At 36.9% G+C, this 25,703-nt stretch overlaps 1 protein-coding gene and 1 long non-coding RNA gene across 2 annotated transcripts; one reads left to right on the forward strand and one right to left on the reverse strand.

Moving 5' to 3' along the window:
- Nucleotides 1-305: 305 nt before the first annotated feature.
- Nucleotides 306-23,749, reverse strand: LOC144443433 (alkaline phosphatase-like). Its single transcript, XM_078132910.1, has 9 exons — nt 23,627-23,749; nt 18,374-18,597; nt 17,318-17,492; nt 15,979-16,154; nt 14,933-15,137; nt 14,487-14,627; nt 3,690-3,881; nt 2,188-2,325; nt 306-1,239 (listed from the first exon to the last, which is right to left on the reverse strand). The coding sequence occupies exons 1-9, from the start codon at nt 23,703-23,705 to the stop codon at nt 671-673; spliced, it is 1,899 nt and encodes a 632-aa protein (XP_077989036.1). The 5' UTR covers nt 23,706-23,749; the 3' UTR covers nt 306-670.
- Nucleotides 4,202-10,344, forward strand: LOC144443434 (uncharacterized). Its single transcript, XR_013481690.1, has 3 exons — nt 4,202-4,759; nt 7,117-7,178; nt 10,013-10,344. It is a non-coding gene; the product is annotated as an uncharacterized LOC144443434 (long non-coding RNA).
- Nucleotides 23,750-25,703: the final 1,954 nt, after the last annotated feature.

Here is a 25,703-nt window from a genome sequence, read left to right on the forward strand (position 1 = left end):
CAACACGAACCTTACAAAATAAGGTTTATAAACAACTGTTACAATAACAACAACAACAATAACAACTCTATGTATGGGTTATTTTACCACATAAATTATCAACGACAAACAAATATCTAACTTCTAGGTAGTGTAGCCTGTAAGGAACGTCGTACTGCATGCATGTTCCACTCCGAGGCTCATCAGCCTTCTCTTTATATAGCCGGTGAGGGCGTCCCTCGACACGGGGGTATTTCAGTAAAAACAACATTAAAAATAGACTTGTGTCAAAATATTCAAGCATGTCAGTATGTGCGATAAAAACAAAAGCATGCAAACACCGTACTGAACAATATACATTTTCTTGCATTTAAAAACGATGAGCATCCGATAATTAGTGTTTGATTCAACAAGGGTTTGTCACCTGCAAATAGGGTATAGTTTACAAACTAAAACGAAAATGTAACCAGGACATTTCCCGAGTACCTCTGCTAAAGCACAAAACACTTTTATAACATCACAAAGCAATTTGTGTAAAAGACAATCTTTTACTCAGAGTATCTATACATTGTCATGAATAACATTAAAGCACTCTTGGTGTGGGCCTACATCGTATAAAGATGCACGCCATTTGATGCAAGTAAGTACATTTTCCGATCACACATTTTGTTGTGCGAAATATTTGCGATCATTATAAGTTTCCAAGTAACGTATTAAACTTTAAAATCGCTAGAACAAATCCCAAGGTTGATACTATACTAAGACGTAAAGTGGACGCCGAGGATATGCTCTCAGCTGATGACGTCATGAGGCAAGATATTTCAATTTTACTTGGCATATAGGTGATGCGTGCATCTGAATGTCCGTCATCGTCTTGTTCTTTGATGTGACTAATAGATTCACCTTTCATTTCGACTTCTTTTCCCTTGTTTTCCCATTTGTCTGCGAGTATCGGCTCATACGTACATCCACTAGAGTGTGTTGTTTGGCTAGTCAAGGAATGAACAGGCTTGGATGTTGTGGGTTGAGATATCGTTGTTGTCGCGGCAAGTGGCGCTGTAGTCGTTAGTTGCTCAATGCAGTGGCCTGTGTCATCATCAATACAGGCTGCGTGTCTAATTGCATGGGCGATGTAATGTTGTTCCTGGACTCCATGAAAGAGATGTGACATTGGACCTGTAGCGTAGACCACCACATCTTCACCACCATGGCTTTCGTCTTGTAGGGGAATAGCTGCTTGCTGTCGGTAGTCAATTGCCGCTAGTGCAAGAGTAGACAACAATTGAAAGTGTTAATAGACTTGAACTCAAAGGCAATGCAAATGTATTGCGTGCTTCTGATTTCAAAAATGGACAGGGAGTGTTACAGACAGACAACATAATGTATACCATGTCAGCAAAAACATACTTTTTAATATAATTTGTCATTTAAAAAAAATCATTAAGTTATTATCGCCTGTTTATTCAGTCCTCGTGATGTATGTTTATTTTAAGACGTTAATTTCGTCTTGAAAATAATTTACAGTCTTGGAGAAAAAATAGCTGACGGTCGGTGCTAAAACTAACATCATGTTAAGTCTTGTAACAACAAACTAGCGTTGTAATCACAATTACGGGTAGTCTGACCTGGGGGGGGGGGTGTATAAGTGACGTACTTTACCACCCTCAATACACCATCAGTTATAACGGGTCAATGAATTCAGATGTTGTAGAGCGAAAATAAATACAACAATTGCTATCAGCAAGGGTTAAGTATTAAGTGATCTTAATTATAATTATGGAATTGTTAGATAGACTATTGTCACACTGTGTCTATGCTCAGACCACTATAGAGAAGGTCTGAGGTCTGTGTTTTTATTAAAGGTAGAACGCACCTTCGGGACCAAGTTCCTTGAAAAACCAAACCCTGAAAGCTTGTTCCGGGTACGTTTGAAATAATAAAAGAATTCGCCGTTCACCGTCTCTTTTTCAAGGAAATCGGCAATATTTTATATTCCAAACAATTTACGTACGTACACACGTACATATATCTAGGTGTGAAATACGGTTGTTTGGCAGAGAAAGAAAAAGTTGAACAAGCTGAACAAAGGAATGGTTCCAGGATTAGAGAAAATTACCCCTGTTTTTTTTTCTCGAAAGACAAGTGTACATGGCCCCTGCATATGGAGGATACATCGGCGTCACCACGAATTCTAAGAAAAATTGTTACCTGTATTGACACCATGAATATTCGGCCGTCGTCCAGCATTTTTGTAACTTTGTCGTAAATGTACACCACCTGGTCCATTTGCGTACAATATTGTGGTGTAAGGAATGCCGTCAATTGCCATCTCCTTATCGTTCTTGCCTGTATGGGAAAAAACATATATGGGACTTATTAAGCTTTTACGATTTTTGTTCTTCATAGAATATCATAGAATATTTCGGCTAGGTGTATCTCTTTCTTGTGTGGTTCCCACTTCCATGTAGATTTATTATAGGAATTTAAAAATGTCGTCAATAAATCCCACATCCTGTTTTAATTAAGTTATTTTGAGTAACGCAAAAGACGCTCGAAAATTACTGCCCGCTTCATGTTAATGTTCATTGGCTATATTTTGTGTTAATGAAATGAACTAAGGTGCCACCATGCAGACATGAAAACATTGGCGCCCGCGTGTCTAGCGTCTAGTTGCAGTACTTTTTGATGGAAACAATGTAGCAAGATATTGCGATCTGCTATTTCAGGCCCGGTTACACATGCAACTCAACTAGCAACGCACCATGCAATTCGTCGCATGCGACGATAGTGTACCCGCCCCGTCGCAGGGTCTTGCGACGTTGCAAGGTGGTCGCAAGGAAACCGACATGTCGGTTTCCTTGCGACGCGTCGCAAGTTGCTTCTCGAGTTGCTTCGTGAGTTGCACCGTGTAACCACTTCGTCGCGTCGCAAGCAATAACCTTTGACATATACCTACGTGTCAAATGACGTTCAATGTTATAGCCGCCATGTTTTTAGTATAAATATTCTATTTCAGCAAGTATTTTTAAAATATAATTTCGATTTATCACCACGATTACCACTTAAAAATAGTATACAATGTCTATGAATGCTTGATTTCCGCTGAATATCATTTTATTTCCAACTTGAATGCAAGTAGCGACATCGGAAAGATCACATCGCCATAAACGAACTTCGAATTGAATAGAGTTTTACTATCGATACCTCAACAAGTTTTCAGTCATTTTATTCGTAAATATTAGCAATTTCATAGCATTTTTGCCAAATTCCTGACGCTAGAAGACTTGACCTCGATGACCTGTAACTTTTATATATTTACGCATGTGCAACAGTTAGCTCTTGCGACTCACCATGCAACTAGTTGCATCGTGTACGCGCTCCCGTCGCAGTTGCAAGCCTCGTCGCATGCGACGAATTGCTTCATGAGTTGCATCGTGTAACTGGGCCTTAAGTGTAGAATGTGCAGTTTCATTGGTTTCTGCGTGGTTGTATCAAATAGAGTAGAGAAAAGTAACATGAAACGGGCAGTATATTAATCTAATTCTGCGTCATCTCTGTCGGCAAAAAAAATGCAGCAACAAAATATATAATATTTAAGTTGGTAACGACCACTTGTGAAAAGAACCAACGTCATGTACACGCACATGTTACAATGGTAGAAGTGTCCAGCTTATTGCGAACCGTTCATTATGGTTTAAATTCAATTTTACCTAAAATGGGATTTCCTCTTGTCGGATAGCCTCCAATGGTATTGGTGTGACTGTGATCTGCAGTTACTACAATCAGCGTCTCTTCAGGGTCTGTCATTTCCATTGCCTTGGCAACAGCTTTGTCTAAAGCCAGTGTATCAGTCAATGCAAGATAAGCTCTTCCTTTATGGTGGGCGTGGTCAATTCTTCCAGCTATCAAAATGCAAATTTAAGAAATGGATAAATATAAAATGCTTTCATTCAATTTTTCTATTTCAAAATAATTGTCTGACAAGACATTTTGTTTTCAAAAGTCTAGATATATCGAAGCGTTTCTAGTAGCTGTTTTCTTGAAATGTATCAGACCGGGTCGTTTTTTCACATACGCATGCCTCGAGGTCCCACGCTACGAGAACCTAGCTTGTAAATAGGGTAATAGATACACACGCAAATTCCCCACAAGCGTAACTCTAGATGTACTCCCGTGTACCTTCGCTGGTACTCGCTTCTCTGGTACAAGGGTATACCTAGATCTTTCAGAAGTACACTCCGCCGAGTTACTCAGTGTAGAGAGTTACATCGGCAGTACACTCCGTTCCGTAACTGAGAGTTGGAGTTACGTAGCGTAACTCTCTGCTCTGTTACTGCGCGTGGCGTACCACTAGTGTACCTTCGCCGTACCGCGAGTGTTACTGTGGACCCCTGACCTCGAAAATTACCCACAATTCCTCAGTTTGAGAAGGGGTTATACGGGGGGTTTTGGCCGGTTTTGGGGGTTCAAAACCTCATATTTTGGGGGCAGGGACGATTATTTTTTGTTTAGTAGGTCAGAATTATACATCACTCTGGCTGTGGCTTATCTCCGGATCCAAGTACGATCTTCATGTGAGTCGACGTCTGCTACACAGGTCAACGTTCATCAGCTGTTCTGCCATACTCGATCGTTTCTACATCATGGTCTCAGAAAATGTGCTACAAACATTGTTTTACACGTATACCTAGTTTTGATCTTGGAAAAAAGCAACACAAAACTCAAGTATATGTGTTTGTACCTGGGGCCATGGCATATATATAAGTGTAAACGCTCAAAGGTAAGACACACAAACTTACACATGTCAATCAAACTCAAAGTGACAATATTTATTCTAGATCAGTAGATGCAATTTATATAGATAGCATTTTTACAAAAGTCACTGAATGTTACATCATAAAACTTTGTCTACCAATTAGTAAAGACACTTCATATTTCTAAATTTGATTTGAAAAGTTACCAATTTTTTGATATTTTAATAACAATACATCTGATAAATATCATTACATGCACAAAATCAAGTGTTCTCATAAATCACCATAGTCACCAATGTGTTGTCGTTTTTTTTTTTATCTCACATTGAACTATTTTATTTCACAATCTCGCATGTTCATTCTTTCTCTTCAAATTACAGTTTTGAACATGTAGCAAGTTTGACTGCGTAAACTGTAAATGTATATACATCAACATATATGCAACAAAAAACGGATTTGATAATGTGATATTGTCATATTACGCTTGTATACTAATTATTTTTTACTAAAATCTACCCAAGGTAGGCTTAAAGGGGCACAGGCTGAGTTAAGAGTTTTTGGACACAGTTTTTTGTTGCCTATGAAGTGTTACATAATGTATTCAACCTACTGAAGCACACTCATTCATTACTTGATACTGATATAACTCAATCCTGGTATTTAGATATAATATATAAAAGATTTGATGATATAATTGTTGGTACGTATCAAAAACAAATCTGAGGAAATCCCTGTCATTACATGAACAACACATGAGTTGGATGGTTGGCAAAAAGTGACATATCATGGCTACGTGAATAGTTGTAAACACTATACTTGATAAGTTTAGCCATGGTTTTATGTCAAGTATTTTTTATTACTAACCAAAGTAAAAACTGTCTAAACTCTGTCTGTGCCCCTTTGAGATTCATACAAAGTTGTAAAAGTCTGCACTAAATTTTCGTTTTTATAAAATACTTTGCTTTCAAAATTATTTTCTGAAGATATCACAATACGTTAATATGACTAATTGTATAGGTGTAGTAAAATAAAATAATCTCTGGCTATACAATGTACCATTAACAGACGACAGCACATTGTACCATACATGTAGTTACATTTTGAAAAGTTCACTTTGTTCAGTGACAAGTTGTGATGATCATAATCCATCATTCAAGAAATGTTTCACAGATTCTTTCACAACAATAGTACTGTAAACAGTATTTTTTAATTTCAAGCCTTTCTTTCATAATACTCTTTGTCTATGTACATATAAACTCAGGACTGTATGAACCCAAATACATTAAGCTATAATCAGTAGTGATACATCAAACTACATAATGTGGGGACTTGATTTGGTGTATTACATGTATATCAAAAAGCTTTCAACATTATATTGTGGAGATGATAAGTCTCTAGGCTAAACTGTGTACCATAATTTATATTTATGAAGTATTGCTTATTGATGTCATACACTTTAATCAGTAACAATAACTTGAAGTTTTCAAACTTCTTGACTAATGAAGACTAACGAGATTTTTCCACTGTTTTTGACATGCATGTGTAACAACACAAATTTGATACACATATACATTGTGACAAAGATTTGTTGGAATGATAACCTATGCACAGACATACATTTCATGCCAGTCACAAACAAATAAAGTATCACTGTCTACATGTGTACATTCATAAACTGTAGTCAGTTAACAAAATTATTTATGACTGCAACAGGTATTAGAGTCCTAGGGGTTTGAAATATGTACAGTTGACAGTGACAGGCTCTTTTGAGGTGATTGTCTTCATCAGTTTGACTCTCTCACACCTAGCCAATCTGTAAGAGGTAGTCTAAGGCCTGTTTGTTTATCTTCGTAAAATCCAAAAGCACCAACCAATTTGACATACCTGATCTGTTAAAAGAAAGAACATTCCAACTTTACTGACAATGAATTATCAATCAAGATAGTATCAAGTGTTATAGATTCTTCTATTATTATGATATTGATGACATGAAACATAATATCATATTAAATAAGGATTAAAATATGTACCTCTAGACAGTCACACTTAACATTAAGTAAGTCAAGACATTTCCTATACATCAATGCTTTTCTTAATGACAGCAAGCAGGTAAATCTATCTAGTTTTATCTAAAGTGAATTTTATTTGTAGTTCCCCACCAAAATTATGTGTTGAACATTTATTAATGTGTTGGACACTTGATGGTCATACCATATATTTCCCTTTTTGTTGTACATATCATGGTTCCCAAATCTTTCTGTTCTAAGAAATAGTTTGAGTGTTTTTTGTCTACATTTAGTTTGTGTATCTGACTGTTTGTATATCCACATTGTTTACTCAAGTTTCTCATTTCAGTGTGGTTTCTTCTTGTTTGTTCCTGTAGATTGATAAACACTCCTGATTAAATGCCAACTTTTTGGATACTGAACTAAATGTGTATTCCAGGTAATATGCTTCATAGTTGTTATGACACCTCCACATTCTTATAAAAATATCATTTGTCAGTTTTTTAATCACAGGAATTTCTTTAAAAGGGAATACCCACTCCAGGTAATAAGGCCATTTTCATAAAACTTTGGGTTTGGGTTTCACAAGATTGCCAAGAAATGCCAAACTAACTTGTTTCACAATTATTGTATTGCCTCATCAGAGTTAACAAACAATATTAGATAAACAATAAATACTCATGACTTTTTTAAAGTAATAAGTACGAAGGTGTCATGAATATTTACTTGTTCATCAAATGTATGTGCATGTTTGTTGACTCCCATGAGGCATCACAGAACAATGAACATGTGAAGTAAGATTCAAATTGGTGTTTCTTTGCAAAAATGTGAAACTTTTGTGATGTGAAAGTATGATATGACTGACTCTCCCGAAAGCAAAGTCTACAAAAATGTCTGAATTTTCTAGGGTGTTATTTTCCTAAAATTTGTCCACACAATGATGTTGTTCACAAATGCAGAAACTATTTCCCAAATGTAGTATGAAATTCTCTTACGTGACTAATTTACAACTAGACTTGTCATATATTTACCTTGTTTGATTTATTTCTCCCATTCTAAACAGTATCAATTGTTTTTTCCTCAGCTCCCCTATCTCAAGTTTCACTTGATACCTGTGAATGGCATAAAATAAATAATTTATAAAATTAATGGATAAACATTAAGAACTAATGTTGAAAAAATATGTGGATCACAACACAATGAGCATTAATTGTTATAGCAGTTCTTTAATACATGTTTGACTACACTGCGACAAGAAGTACAATAGCTCCACGGTATTACATTTGCTCACTTTCAGTACAGCTAAATGCTTGCCGCAATGTGTTCATACACCAAAATATTCACCATGATGTTTCCTTACACCTAAATGTTTGCAAACTGTCCTTACATCTTATCTACTTATCTACATCCCCAACGATCACAGATTTCTCTACTGTATTGCACTGTACCATAATATTCTATACAATACTATCCTATACTATACTATACTGTACTGTACTGTACTGTACTGTACTGTACTGTACTGTACTATACTTATACTATACTTATACTATACTATACTACACTATACTTATACTATACCATACTTATACTATACTATACTATACTACACTATACTATACTTATACTATACTATACTATACTATAATATACTATACTATACTATACCATACTTATACTACACTATACTGTACTATACTATACTATACTTATACTATACTATACTATACTATACTTATACTATACTTATACTATACTATACTACACTATACTATACTATACTATACCATACTTATACTATACTATACTATACTACACTATACTTCACTATACTATATACTATATATATACTATACTATACTGTACTATACTATACTATACTGTACTGTACTGTACCATACTATACTATACTCAACCATACCATACTATACTATACTATACTATACTATACTATACTATACTATACTATACTATACTATACTATACTATACTATACTATACTATACTATACTTATACTATACTATACTATACTGTACTATACTTATACTATACTTATACTATACTATACTATACTATAATACTGTACTATACTTATACTATACTTATACTATACTATACTACACTATACTATACTATACTATACCATACTTATACTATACTATACTATACTACACTATACTATACTTATACTATACTATACTATACTATAATATACTATACCATACTTATACTATACTATACTGTACTATACTATACTATACTTATACTATACTATACTATACTATACTTATACTATACTTATACTATACTATACTATACTACACTATACTATACTATACCATACTTATACTATACTATACTATACTACACTATACTTCACTATACTATATACTATATATATACTATACTATACTGTACTATACTATACTATACTGTACTGTACTGTACCATACTATACTATACTCAACCATACCATACTATACTATACTATACTATACTATACTATACTATACTATACTTATACTATACTATACTATGCTATACTACACTATACTACACTATACTATACTATACTATACTATACTGTACTGTACTGTACCATACTATACTATACTCTACCATACCATACTATACTATACTATACTATACTATACTATACTATACTATACTATACTGTACTGTAGCTATGCTATACTGTATTGTATTGCACTGTACAGTACTGTACCATACCCTGCTGAACTGTTCTATACTGTGCTATGATTGACTAACGACTACACTACACTATGCTATTATGATTGTGTTCAACTTTGCTTTTATAGGAACATCTGTACATATTGATCAATATAAAGACATTATCATTTTAAATGGCACACTCCTTTTATGGTCATTGGCAAGTGTTAGTCTGTCAGTTCATGATAACTGGCAGCAGTCTAGATGCCAATGTGGTGTTTAACTAAACCATATCTGGTCAAATTCCTTTAATAAGCACAAAAAGTTGTTCATCCAATCAGTGAACCCCAACTGTTATAGAGATGTAAACAGAGTATAAGTAACTTCCTGCGATGATAAATCACTTGTCTTTGGATGAATATACCATATTTGGACATTACATTTACAAATAACTGCCCCAATAAACACTAACTTTATGAGAGACTGTGTATTGGTGAGACTTTTTAAAACTGTGCCTTCATGTGAAACCTTCTACTAACATGTTGTCTATTCAAGGAATTTTCTGTAAAATATAATGATAAATTAAAACTCTTTTGTTGCAGTTAGTAACTGGAAAAACTTTCAAAGCTACAGCTATGGCAGCAGCTACATCTTGTTTCAAATAGAAAAGATGACAAAATGCAGAAGAAGACAAGGACATTAATTTAAACCTAATAATATTGAACTGGAACAAACATGGCAGAACAGTGGACATTTGTACTCATGTCAGAATGAGATATGTATTTACCAGACAGTGCATGACAACATCTGTCAAGATTTTTTCAAGTTTCTGACTAAATCATTGCACCAGAATATCGTTTTACTCAAATAAGATTCATACACATTATTTAGGTACTATATTAAAACTTATGAAAGTGGTTGATGCGAATGTAATACCTGGTACTTATAAATGTTTTTTGTTCTATGAGAGAAAAATAAACAGTAATAAAACAAAACAAAAATACTAGATTGCTTGGGCAGATTCTTGAAATGGTTACCTCTCTGTATTAAGTGTGAATTCTGTTGTTAATAATGTGATTTTATACTTTTTATTGGTAAGTATAAAATAAGATTCTTCTTAGATACTTCTCTACTGGTGAATATTTCAGATATGATACTTGATTACAACCTGGAAATCTAGTAATGCTCAGCCCCAGTATACAACAAGCCTCTTCCAACCCAGAACTCTGTTTTAGAGTGCTATGCATGATTGGTGAACATGAATTTTCTGATTCCCCAGCATTACAGAAATGCATGTAAGATAAAATTATTCTCACCTAGTTTTCTTTATTTGTTTGTTGTTCTCACATCATATAGCTGGATCATCAAGTTTTCTGTGAGGAAGAAATTTAAATCTTGTGAACTTGTCCCATATTCAAATATTATGCTTACATAATAATAGTAATAATAATGTTGGGTTCTAATATAGCGCTTTCCCACATTTAAGCGCATAGGATAAAAGCCTTCACATTGCAACCTACATCCTACCAGGTCCCCAATTATACAGCTGGGTTGACTGAGGCACAGTTGTGGTTCAAATCTTGCCCAAGGACTTTAGCCACTCAGAAACAAACAGCAGGCAGCGACAGGGCTCAAACCTGCAACCTGTAGATTCCAAGACGGTCACACTAACCATTCACCCATCATGACTCCACTGTGCATAATAACATCGTAATTAAGTTAGAGGCAGTGATTAAAAACTCTCAGTTAGAATGGATTCCTAATCATTACTGATAAGTGTGTTGTGAAAGAGAAATTACTTTCATTTGACCTCAGAGATTGGACAAATACCTGAATGTCATGGATGTGTAGGTGTGTGGCAATATTAATGCTAGTATTCTCAGTAAAAATGTATTGTATGTTTTTTTTTTTTTTTTTTTTTTTTAAAAACATTTAATGTGATTATCTAAATAAGCAAGGCAATTCTTTCCTGTTGAGAAACATAAACATCTAATAAATATATAAGGAAACATATACAATTACATTTATCTAACCTAAAGTTTATTGTTTAAACCATATTGATATTACTCTAGTTTATGCATGTATTAGTTCTGGCACCAAACACTGTCACAGATGAATGTAGTTTTAAGATGCAATAAAGATTCTATTTTATTCTATATAATATATCCTGGTTTATACATTCAACTACACTTGGCATTATATTTCAACCAACAGTGATTAGTAAGGCCAGACCAAAAGGCATGTTGATAAAAGTATTGAGTGTGTGGAAGGGAGAGTTTAAAAAATGAAGCAACAAACCCCTTCCCATTTAGGGTGTTTGGGAATCATGCTACATTAGCATCTCTATGTATGTGGTTGAATATCAATAAAGGGTACTCATTTCTTGGATATATCATGTTCTCTTGCCTGTATATGTCATAGTAAATGTGAAATGTCTCCACTTTAACACAACAGACGGTCTACAAGAGTTAACCAAAGATTCACTCTAATAGCTACCCATTACTGTTCAAACACCAAGTGTAATGTTTGCCCGTTCATGACATAGGAAATAAACAATAAACTAACCTTTGAAAGTAGATGTAACATTTCGCTGTCTTGACTCTTGACATTGTATAACTTTGTAGTCATTTTGTGATAATATCTGACATCAGAGTGGCGTACATTGTTTATAAAATCTTCACTTTCACCTTTTCTGTCTTCAGGCATTCGGACATGCATCTCACTATAATTTCGGAGGGTGTTTCACATAACGTTACCACTCTTGTATGCCGCTAAACTTTCTCTCTTTATGTAAGCCAAAAATAAGTAGTTTGTCCCGTATTTTGTAGACAACGCGGTGAAAATTACAAGAGTAATTGCCGTCGTATGACATGTGACAAAATGGTTGTCGCCTGACCTCTGGACGGTCGCGCGACTTGTTGTCAGTACGTGACGCATGTGACGTCAGGGAGGGTGGTACGTCGGCAGACAACTTGCCCGTGTAACATCGAAAGTACTCTCGGTGATGTACACCGGAGTACATCTAACATTGGAGCGGTGTAACTTTCGAGGTACTTCACCGACAGTGGTACATCGGAGTACAATGTTACTGTTACGTTAGCGTAACTCACAACGGTGTTACATCGGAGTGTGTACACTCGCGTTACACTGACGAGCCTGCATACGCTGTACCTGCAGAAGAGACATGCAGCTGAACGTCAGTGGAGATCTACACCGCAGTACCACTAGATGAGAAATCAGTGTTACGTTAGCGTAACTCTCCCCTAGTGTTACATCGAAGTATGTACACTAGCGTTACATCGTCGAGGTCAAGTGATGTACCTGCAGAAGAGGCATGCAGCAGACCATCAGTGTAGTTCTTCACCGTTGTACCACCAGCAGAGAAGCCGTTGTTACACTAGCGTAACTCACCTCCAGCAGAACATCGAGGGGGGAATTTGCGTGTGTATCATTGGTATTTGAACTGATGAAAATGTGTATTCAGAAATTCATTGGTGGTAATTCTACGCTTCGAAAAAAAAAACGAGACAAGGCCAGAAAAATAAAAAAGCTGTTCAACGGGCAACATAACCCGTCACATTGGGTAGGTAGGTCGATTTTTTTTTTTTTACAAAGGATGTAAAAACAAACCACATGTAATGATGGCAAAACATTTGAAGTTGAGTTTACATTGTACTTATTCACTCATTTTGATTTTATCTCTTGCAATTTGTCTGTATGGCAATTGATTTCCATCAGCTCTAGTTAGGAAATGTGCACAATTTACGGTTATACAAATTTTGTAGCTCCTCTCAAAATATGTTAAGACCCGCTAAATGAAACTCCAGAATTATTTTACCCACTCCTTCTGTCACCTACACTATTACTATAGAGGAGATATAAAATTACATATGGTAGTATTGGTACAATGATGCATTAAAAATAAGTGACAATCAACTCAATAGCAGTCCAAATGATATTACTTGACAAAGGATGTGGATTTCACATGGATACTTGTAAGGAGATGTCTCATAATTAGCTCTGACCTATAGGGAGGTATTTAGTCAGCCATCTTCCACCTTGTTTTGGGAGAAAGACAATTATTACCATGATTGCTACTGATTGGAAGGATACATCCTCAAAAATGCAAACTGTTTTGAAAATAAGACAATATAGGAGGCCATTTAGAGGCATAAAATATCAAACAAAAACATAATTTAAAGTCTTACAAAGCTTGAATGTGGTTTTAAAATACCACAATTATGACATGCAGTACATTTTATCTGGCTATGAAGTGTATTTTGTCGTGGCAAAGCTGAAAGATATTTTGCAGATGTGGTAAATGACTTCTCCTGAACTTTAATTTGATTTCAAAAAATCATGAATAAAGAAAGAGTAAAACATTTGAAGACTTTCAGACTTTTGATGGCCCAATGACTGCCCTTCCCATGGTCGTAAAGTTTTGCTCATTTTGTTTAGTGCACATTGGATATGCAACAGGTTAGTTTAATCTCAATTGCATCATCAGAGCCAAGTAAACCATTGTATAAGATATTACATAATTTGGAACTGACTCAAATGTATATTGTACTATTCAGAAAATATAAAGAAATTCCCTTAATTTTGAAACAAAGTGTGCATTTTACTGACATGCAAAGCCAGCATGAGGATATATTGCCCATCACCAAAAAAAATGAATATGGGTAGGTCGGGCCCGTTGAACAGTTTTTTTTTTCTGGCCTAAGCTTTAATTATATTTGGGCAAAATATTATGCAATGTGGGGGAAATACTAATATAGAAATTACGTGATTTACGAAAGTCTTGCCACTGAAACTCAGGCCCCATGCAAATAAGTCAAATTCAACATCATACCCGTGGTCAGACCTTTGGATAGACTTACATGACCGATAGAACGCACCCTGTTTGTCAACATGCAAAAGAACACGATGTTGACATGCGCATTGGAAGCCCATTGACCTTTAACTTTAGAATTCTTAGTTAGAATTCTACTGCTGTTATATGTTGTAGTTGGACTCTTGACATACCAGATACGTGTCTTTAACTTAGGTGCTTATTTTAAATATACACAAGTTTACCTTCAACGAATAAAACGAATCCTTCATCTCCTTTCTGTAAAATCTGGATAGCTTTCTCTGTCATTTCTGTCAGACTTGGATCACCAGCTCCAAAATCGTCCTTTTCTACATCATACAACATGTGACTTGGTTCGAATAATCCTAAAAAAGAAAGACATGTTTAATCAATTAATTACTTAAAACCATGATCAGGATAAACATACGAACGTACATACATACGCACACACACACACACACACACACACACACACACACACACACACACACACACACACACCCACCCACCCACCCACCCACCCACCCCCACACACACACACACACACACACACACACACACACACATACATACATACATACATACATACATACATACATACATACATACATACATACATACATACATACATAGACGGATACAATCTTGGTACGTATAAAGTTTGCCTTACCGAGTAAATAGTCAGTATCGTTCGGATTAACGTCTCGTAGTTGTTTTCTGTTGACAACGTACATGTTATGTGTGTCATCGGGTAGTGTGTGAAACCATTCATTGATTAGATCCCGTCCATCGCCTCTGTTACCCCGCACATCATTGTACTCAGGATCCACGTGTGAAGTAGGCATCAGTTCACGTCGACCACCACCCATTACAACCTAGGAATAATGACGTCAGAAACGTCATAGTTTGTGTTGCGAACTCATCATCATGTAGATCTACTATTAAATTTCATTGTCAATGGGATGCATCACTCAAACCTGGGACTTTTATGATTCGCTTTCTAAAGCTTCAAATTGTAAGGTTGGTACAAGAGTGCTAATACTACTAGGGCAAGACTAAAGGCTCCTTCAGTATTTTTTTTTTGGGGGGGGGGGGGGCGGGGGGCGGTGCAATTAACTTGTGGGCAATTTTTTACAAATCGGTTAGGGCTCAGACCACTTCTCTATAGTGGTCTGAGGTTAGGGTGACCCTATCATTACCCGACCGACCGAAATTTTCAGTCAAAATAAAAAATATATTTCTATTTTCGCCCTCCCTTAAATTGACAGGAAAGTGCCCTCTCTGGCAAGAATAAGCAAGTGTCTGGACTGTCGACGACATCTATAGTCATGGTGGCGACAACGACACTTGTTCACGAAAAGAGTATTCATTTCATGACGGAAGTTACAGTATTCAAGTTGGGGGACTGAGAACGAACATGCCATTGTGTAAAGAAGTTGGGAAAGGGCTTGTTACCAGGAATCCAATAAAAAGAAGATGGAGGGGAGGAAAGGAGAGACAGAGAGACATGAAGAAGTTGCTTTATTTTTTGTACTTTAGTTGCTATTGATAAGTAATGAGAAACAAAAAAGGGTCACCCTTAGAAAAAGGAAAATGAGGGAGAGCCACTTTTTAGCACGGCGGAATCGAGGGAGGGTCATACTAAACGCAACAACCCAGGCCTGATTTCCCCTGGCCCCCACCTTGTAATTACTGAAGGGTCCCTAAGAGACTCACCTGGAATCTCCTAGCACTCTCGACAAGCTGGGAAGCTATATCGGAGCAACCGGCAGCTTTCTCTCCTCCGGGTACCATGGTGTCTCTCTCCCACCCCCTCTCAGGACTTTTAGCGTACACTGCGGCTGGTGTGGCATGAGTGATACGTGCTGTAGTTACAATACCTGCCGCCCTCCCTGTGTATACAAAATGACAAGAAGGGGAGGGGATAGTTTGGGTTAACAAATATAGGGGTATTATGGTCATCATCATCATCATCATCATCATCATTATCATCATCTTGTTAGACAAATGTCTATGTTGGTATTTTGGTAAGATTTTTGTTGAGCTAAACGATAAAATGTAGCACTGTTTGTAAGATTTCTGTTGAGCCAGACTATAAAATGTAGCAATGTCGGTAAGATTTTTGTTGAGCCAGACGATAAAATGTAGCAGACTGAGTGTTTGCAAGATTTTTGGTGCGCCAGAAGACGTTTTGTTTCAGGTTTCGTCATTTTAGTTGTAAATCAAAACTTGGTACTTTGACAAGCTGTTTGGGGTTTGAATTAGAGAATTCTAGTAAAAGTATTGTGTTCAATCACTTTTGCTCACTTCTTTGTTTTCAACTTATGGGAAAGTGCTTCCTGTTGTTTTACAGTTATATAATATAATATATGATAGGGACAAACAATAATGAAATCACATACAGCTTACAACAACTAACACTGAAGTAAAGCACTTTTCTTTATGTGCTACACTCGTTTGCAGCATTCATATCAAGTGTAAAAGTGTACTGTTTCAATTGGTTTATTTACAACCCTAGCATGTGGCCTTTCTAATGTGGTCAATTAGCAAATGAAACGGTATACATTTCTACTTGATATGGATGCTATAAATGATTGTGGTACATACAGAAAACGCTTTACTTTGGTGTTATGGGTTGTAATAGTGTATCTGAAAACGCATGTGATTATAGGTAAACCGTAAACGTCATCTATCAAGGTCGAACTTCATTTCCGATTTAGGGGATAATTTGCGCCTTGTTACCTACGTTCACACCGACTTCCATGTCATCTTAGACTAGGCAATGAACAGTATATGAAGGCATGATCTTAACACTCATCTTTCTCAACATTACTATAATATTGTAACAGTAATTTACTTTGCCGGACAATAGTTTTGCAATATGTGGCTGTCCCACAAAAAGAAAAAAAACCGAAAGCACACTCATTATTGTTCGAATAGATTAATTAGAAACAAAATTGGAGGTGTGGTTTTTAATACGATCATAAAAATACAAGTCTATAATCGTACCAGTCTATATTACCATAGAGGTATAAGGGGAGATGATATTACATACCTGAGTCAGCCGCGTCCTCCATGAATGATGATACTTTGGCATGTTCGATCGAACGACAACTTCCCTTGATGACGGTATCATCCACCCCGAGTGTCCCAGCCTTAGATTTCACGCCACACAGGTATGCTGTAGCGGTACCAGCAGAATCACTCACTTGCTGATCTGTGTTATACGTCTACCAGCCAACAACAAAAACACACATTATGACATATGTTATTACTATTCTTGAATAAGAATCTAAGTTCTGTTCTTAATCGCGATCTCCAGACGTTGATCATATTATACAAATTCGTTTTATTGCACATATATTTTCGTCTCTTAATTGGCGTGTGAAACTTGACTAAGGTGGGTTTTAAAAAACAAGCCCGGTTTTGTATCACAATTTCTGTAATAAATGTTATGATTAAAAGTCATTTTTAAATTCACTACTTCCGTTGCAAAATGCCAGGTTTCGTTAATCCATTGCCATAATTGAATTTCAATTTGTGACACAATTATCTCTTCCTAACATATGTCACAAGACGAGCTGTATACCTTTATCAACTATCGATCCGTATCCGTCTACCAAGATATTCAATTTCTGTACGGAAATACAACACTGTATACAATGGAACTGAGTTGAGTCCGGTCTCGACAAAAATCGACGGGTGACGCGACAAAATTATATATAACTGACATCACTCTATTTTAACGTCCGCAACAAAAATCTTACTGACACAGTTTCCTTGCATTGTCTGGCGTGACAAAAGTTGTACCAACATTGCTACATTTTGTTTATGTGGACTACCATTAGCATATCGTTGTCAACTCATATACACTGTAACAACATTTTCCGCCATGTCATTGGATTAAATTATTTCAATTTTGCTGTACCAGACGATTTTAATTGGCAATTTATATTAGTAAGATATTTGTCAGGCCGGACAATAAAATAAAGCAACGTAAAATGTTTTCGAGTATTGTTTTTCTACTAATATAAACTGAATTCGAATCTGTAGTCAAACATCAAGAAATCGGTTTTCATTAAAAAAATATTTAAAAAAAAAATATGCTTACCTTAACCAGGGCGAGATGTGGAAAGGATTCAAATGACAACTCCGCTTCTTCACCAGGTTTACCTTGTTGTTGACCTTTCAATATCCGGGCACTTGTTATTGTAGCTATTCCCATTCCATCACCAACGAAGAAAATGACGTTCTTAGCGACTTTTCTATTTAGTTGTTCTCTTTCTAATGCTTTTTCTAAACTTAGCTGGGCTCTTCGGTTCCATTCATATCCCGCTGTGAAATAAAATATACACATCATCATCATCATCATCATCATCATCATCATCATCATCATCATCATCATCATCATCACCACCATCACCACCGCCACCACCACCACCACCACCACCACCACCACCACCACCACCACCACCAACAACAACAACAACAACAACAACAACACCACCACCAACAACACCAACACCACCACCACCACCACCACCACCACCACCACCACCACCACCACCACCTTTTCAATTCATGACCGAATAAACTTAGATTTGGCTGTCTCTAGCTCTCCGTCTATGTCTGTCTGTCTGTCTGTCTGTCTGTCTGTCTGTCTGTCTGTCTGTCTGTCTGTCTGTCTCTCTCTCTTCCTATTCTTGCTCAATCATCCAAGGTTTCTGTCTCTATACCTCCTTTTAAAAATCACTACTACAGAGGTCGCGGTAGCTTTTTTTCTGATGCGTCGCTGGGACGCGTTCCTGCCAAAATTAGCGTCAAAATCCTATTACGGTGCGTCTTTTCCAAATTTGCATGCACACTGTCACTACATGTCTTTCAGATGTACACTAAATACGTTACAAATGTAAATACATTGTACATGTACATGAACACATCAGTGTCATTCTCCCGCTCACTGTCTACAAGTACATAGTTTGTACTTCCAAAAAGAAAATATTTATATGCAAGAATACGCTATACAGAGGTTTAACTTCATCTTTCTCGACTTTCGATTTTCTATGGTAATCACTCTCTAAAAATATGTGCTCCGAGAAAGAACTCCGGATGAATATATAGCGGAGTGGGAGAAGACGTGTCGAAACCCCATAGCGTATAAATCCAGAGCTAATGGTAGGGCGGTTCTTGGAGTCGGACCGTACGGAGTACATAAAACTACCCCATGATACAAAACCGCAATGCATAAACTAAGTTCCATGACATGAATGATGAAGTATGAACGACAGCGTGAACTTCAATTTGACAGAGACACAGTTGTAAAAGTTCGATACAAATTTTGTGTCGCTACGTTGCAATCGTTTATTCTTGAACGACGCCTTTACGTGTGCCGTGTTCACTGTAAATTCACGTAATGCGTTCGATCCCGTAACGAAGCTCAAAATAATTTTCAGTTTTAATGAGAATGAAATGGTGACGTGGCAGTATAAATTTATCAACGTGAAGGCTTCAGCATAGATTACTGTCCACCGCTGTGGTCTATTTAATCATCGCTTCGCCCGTGAGGAAAGATGCTTCACCGTAGCGTAAGGCCGTGCTATCGATGGAAACTCTGCCAAACCATGTCTGTTAATAAGTAACTAATCACGTGGATAAGTAATTATAATATTACGTAGTTTCTAAACTACCCAAGACGTGCTCGGCACGTCAGGAAATGGTCATGGGGCACATGAAACTGTTGGAACGTTTTATATACGATGGGTCATATTCAAATTTCACAGGTCACACTGCACATATAAATAGTTACAATCAGAACTGACTAATTCCACGATGTCTGTTCTACAACTTCGAAGCAAAGATGATAACCGTACGTTTGCCAACAGTAAGTTCCATTTGTCCCCTGTTTATGACGCGTCCCCAGTGACGCATACATCCAAAAAAAGGCGTCCCAAGTGTCAAATGGTGCGTCAAATACGCACAAATAACGCGTTAACGCGACCTCTGCTACTAGCTGACTTTCAGTAAATTGCAAATATATAGACAAAGAGTAAGACACCGCATTGCCATACTTAATGTCGCTAATTTCAAGCGACGTTTACAAAATGTAGCAACTCAGCTTGTTCATCATCGGTTGTTGGCACGTGGCTCCACTTCAGTTTGGGACCATAAGAAGCAAATAACAGTTACAGTAGCTTCACCTGGGGACTAATGGGCTTTCACTTAGGCCAATACAAACAAATCCTAAATAAACAATTTGTACAAATCCAGAGAAAATAAACCATCATCGCATCGTTGGATTCCGAACATAGTTTATGAAGAAACGAAACATTCATACACCACACGGTAATAACATTTTTTCTAGCTGTCGGCGTCAACTACGAACTCTAACCAGTCGGGATTTATCACGTGTACATCTAACAAAACGTCATGCTGTCATACGTCCTACATTTCATTTTAAACTAGACCAGCGTAAGGAGCGAGACCGATAGTTCAATGTAGGATAAAAACGTAAATTATTTTAGTTAGGCCTCAGACACCCCACCACCCATTACAACTAATTTGGCCAACAAATGAAATTTGTTTCAGACCCACACGATCAATTTCAAATCTGCGTAGTAGTATGTAGTGCTATGAATACAAAGCCAGTATGTAGTCAGGAAAAAAGTTCTTTACTTTATTTTAGTTCCATGTATTAATACATACATTAATGCATTTATGATAGCTAAAATTCTCAATTTGACGATATTTTAAAAAAGAAGAAGAAATATTTGTATTTAGGGGTAGAGAACAGATCCATTAAAAGTACAATCGTTTTCTGTAGGTTAAGAACTAAAATGGCTCAAACCCCTCCCCTCCCAAAGTAAAAGAATTTAGTCTTTTATCCTACATTGAACTAGTGATCTCGGCCCCAACTTTATGTTACATGTATATTTGAGTATAGTAGTCGTGTTATATCTCACATTCATGCAAACGAATATTTACGTTAACAAAAGTTGTACCAGTATAATCAACATATTAGCTACATTATTGTTCAGGCATCGGAATTTTCCATTACAAACCAACACTGCATGCGTGTATAAAGACAATGAAGTATATTTATACACGTGACGTGATCCTGGGAATACAATTCTTCGAGCAAAACTATATACAGGCATACACGTATTCATCCATTCATTACTGAGTCACGAACCAATGTTTTGTGTATTCTACATGTAATTAAGTTTTCGAGAACCAGCTTTCTTTCACCGGAAGAGCAACAAAACTATCTCCTGATATCTAAGAAAATTGGCAGGTAATATGCCATTCTAATAAGTTTACAGCAGGCTTCTGCTTGAACACAGCCTCGTGTACTAACTCTCTAGTCCTACGCAAAGAACCACTTGATACAAAATTACTCTGATTATCGTCTGCTGGAAATTCGATTAGTTTTTCAAAAATTATTTCAATGTTTACACTTGTTTAGTCGTCTTTGTCCCTCCTACTTTGACCTTTGCCAGAAAGTTTCAGTTTATAGAGGTAAAAAGTTACGGGTTGCAAAGAAATCTCGTGTACATTGCACGACTCTGTTCACTCTTGGCGTTCTTTTTTTTAATGTAAAGCTAAAATGCACAGAACATATACTTCTTAATTTCTAATACTTCTAATTTATGTTCTTTGTTCATATTACTCATTTTTGACCAGGACGATGGTATATATATACAAATAGAAGGTATACATAAATCGACATGATCGGTGTGAAACGCTCAAAAGAACAGTACAGTTGACATCAGTCGAATTCTTACGAGTAAAACATTTGAATGTGTGGGACCAAATATGGAAGAGTGGTAAACAGCGCCAAACAAATGTAATGCCGTGTTTTATGATACTGGATTGTAAAATGAATTACCCTTACATACATTATGTTGTTTATAAAATACATATCTTTGGGCCCGGATCGGTATTGATATTTTATTTCGTTTAAAAAATATATATATTAAAACATTCTTATTTTCGCCCCATTTTCTCGATATTTTCTTAAACTGCAAGTTTAGGGTTGACATGAATAAAAGAGTAAGATCGGGTAATTCGAAACTATGTAGCCTGAAAGGTCCGGGCTGAAAGGTCCAGCCGTTGGTCAGCTTACGATGAATGTTCGCATGACCTAAGATCTCTTTCACAACCTCGTGATCACACCAATATGTCGTCTGCCGGGCACGTGGCTTACACGCGTATACAATTACCCACTTCACCTCTGGAAGCAACTGCCGTCGCGATATGTCGGCCGTGTCTACGTACCTTTGTGAACTTTGTAAATTTGTCCCGCGTAGTTTGTGACGTCCATTTTAAAAAGTGGACATTGTTGTCAAACAGACATTGTTCTTTTATTTAATAGAAAGATGTAAAGAGAATAATTAAATGCAGGAATGCTGGTAGCTGTGGATATATACTCTACGAGGTTCGACACGTCTAGAGGTGTCGAACCTCGTAGCTTATACATCTAGAGCTAGAATGCCGAGTATTCTCCCCCTCGGCCTCGGGATTGTTCCTCACGAGAAAACAGTGTACATATATACAAACATATGACAATGTAATCGAACGATCGCCAACACAACACAAAACATGCGAAATCGGGGGTGGGGTGGGGTGGAGTAGAACAGTGAAACTTAGAGAGACGACAGATCCTTGCCAGCCTTACGAATCTGAGTGATCGTCGAAGCTATCAACACTTGACAGGCGGATCTTTGTATATTACATGAAATATACGGTACTATAGTATTTACATACACTTCGTATATAACGATGGTAAGTGATACGTAAATTGTGGCAAAATAGTACTTTTTCTCGTCATAAAGTTTTACAATCTATATTACTTTTACTTAGACGAAACAGATTGGAATCGTACAACAATTTTCCAAATACAATGATACTGACCCGCGTTCTTCATCTTCCACGGATGTATATATTTCCAGCACGAGTTCGAACGTTCACGTCACACTATGTTTTGCATTCCAGTGGTGACATACATTGTAAAATGGTTTAACTTTTCACGGTGAACGAAGTAAACAAATCTCGTGTCGTGTTTTACATGATATATGACCAGGAAATTGTTGACCTACGGGATTGAATAAACTCAGTATGGTACAGCAGTTTACATGAACAGTATTTATATTCAGCGGTACACTTTATTGTTGTCATGCTTGGGTACGCTACATAGAAAAAAATATTATGTCTCCAAACTATGTTTCCGTTTCAAGTGGTGAATTTTTAAAATAAGGATAAAAAATGTGCAGTTTCTTCCCAAGGATCAGTTTTTGAACGCGTTTGGATGTCGAGTGTTTTTATTTTTTTTTTAAATAAAGGAGTGAATTATAACGTTGTTACTTACGTTGTGATACAGCTGTCTTGATGAGGAGAAGATGTAGCGATAACCAAAACAATGATAAGCCACTGAAAAGGGACGACATTGTGTACTCGCGTCTATGTACTGTCGGCTACAGACAAAGAGAAAATATGACTAAAGGACAGGCGGTGCAAACGGAGCTTCACTAGTTTCATCAGCAGTCGGCGCTTAAATGATGAGTGCTGATCTTATCATCAAGCACCGGTGACTCGTTACATGCCACGAAAGTATATGAAAGCAAATAAAACATATTCACAGTATAAATTCCGCCAAGAAAGTCGTTTTTAATCGAAAGTTCAACCGTACTTTAAATGGGGGAGAGAAGAGGATGTATTTTCACCTGGGAATCATCCATTTGTTCAAAATATGCCTTGGAACCTACCATATTACAGATTAACGCAATTTAGAGATATAAATGCATATATTTTGGCTAAATATGATAAAAACATGAATTCTGAAAACGTTTTTGCGATAATGTTCTAAAATGGAGATACCTATTTCAGAATGGAACGGTCCAGGGCAGCTGTCTTTGATCCTCCTAGGTTAGTGAATACTTTTGTTACCCATACTCCAACACCGCGCCGTGCAACGCCATTCATATACTTTGAGCGTACGTGGTCAACTCATGTGCGATTTTTGGCATCTCCATGCCCCGTTCACGTGTGTATATAGTGGTTCCAGCTACCCCTCCATCGCCTCCTGTCAGCGCCGGCTTAGTTTATCTCAAATTTCCACCAATATTACATCGATTTTACAGAAAGTTTACTAATGAGATGTGATGAAGATATACAATTTTAAGGAGATCATGATGCTGACTTGTGATTGATTCTATCCTGGGCTGCTTTGCTATACGGGAATTCGAAGTATTTGTACTGGCACACTAGGCTTCATATTAAACCAATTAAGAGAGTAATCAAAACAATTAAGACTAGATTAAGTTATCTATAATCTAAACACCAATTAGTAGCCTATTTAGCTAGGCTAAACACCCAAGATGGTATACAGTCGTCTAATACACGTATGATTCTTCACACAGATGGAGTGAAACTATAGTGCGCGCGTAGGCCAAGTTGATGTAGCTGCACCACGCACGTACGAGATCATTCCTCTCGCATGCTACTTTCTCTCTCTTTCTCCCACCTCCTCACAAATATTAGTAATTACCCGTTGAAATTAATGATACACAGGAAATGGATGAAATAGAGCATATCTCACATGAGTGAGTTCACATGTTGTCAAGGCAACGACAGTCATCCGGCAACGGTGCCGGCAGCAATTTTGAGTGTGCTCTGTGCAACTTATCATGAAGTTCAAAGTTCAAGTTCAAAAGCGTGCAATGCTGTACTTGTATGTTGTCTGGTATTATAGTACTGTCATAGTGTCTCTTTTACCAATGTTGAATCTGAGTTACCGTAAAAACACATAAACGGGGGGGGGGGGGGGGGCAAGAAGAAGCTGGCATTGAATCCCTGACCTAATTTACTACTATGTCATCGCAGACCAGTAGAAAGTGATCAGAGATGTCATGTATGCGCTGCGACAACGAGGGCTGACGGATGAAGGATGGACAAGGTACAATTTTCGTCGCAAACCAGAGCTGTTAATTCTTCCGCGACACTGCAGCACTGCGAAATAAAGCCACTTGTCTTGGAAGGTGCCGTAAAAGAGGCTATGGTTTACGACGATGATTTTTCGTAACTTGTAATCGCCACTTTCTGTTTTTCATTGATATGTAAAACTTCATAAAGATCGTAAAAACTGTAATTTAGGGACTGGTCAATTTCTTGACCCCTTCATATTCAAGGTCAGTTTACTTCAGATGCACTGAAGCTGTTGAAGGGACAACAGTCAGAATTGATATCTGTAGCATTCCATTTACGGGTAAGGCTATGCTTAGTTTAATTCATTTCAAAGATAACAATTTCAGGAGGAATTACTATTGGTTACTAAAGTACACATGCAAATACAAATCATGTGATGATGATGGGGCCGGCTGTGCATTTCTTTCTGCGTGAAGCGGCATATTCGCTTGAGGGCGCTGTTGCCAGTCAGCTGAGTTAAA

This window comes from Glandiceps talaboti, chromosome 12, assembly GCF_964340395.1.
Source record: "Glandiceps talaboti chromosome 12, keGlaTala1.1, whole genome shotgun sequence".
Lineage (NCBI taxonomy): Eukaryota > Metazoa > Hemichordata > Enteropneusta > Spengelidae > Glandiceps > Glandiceps talaboti.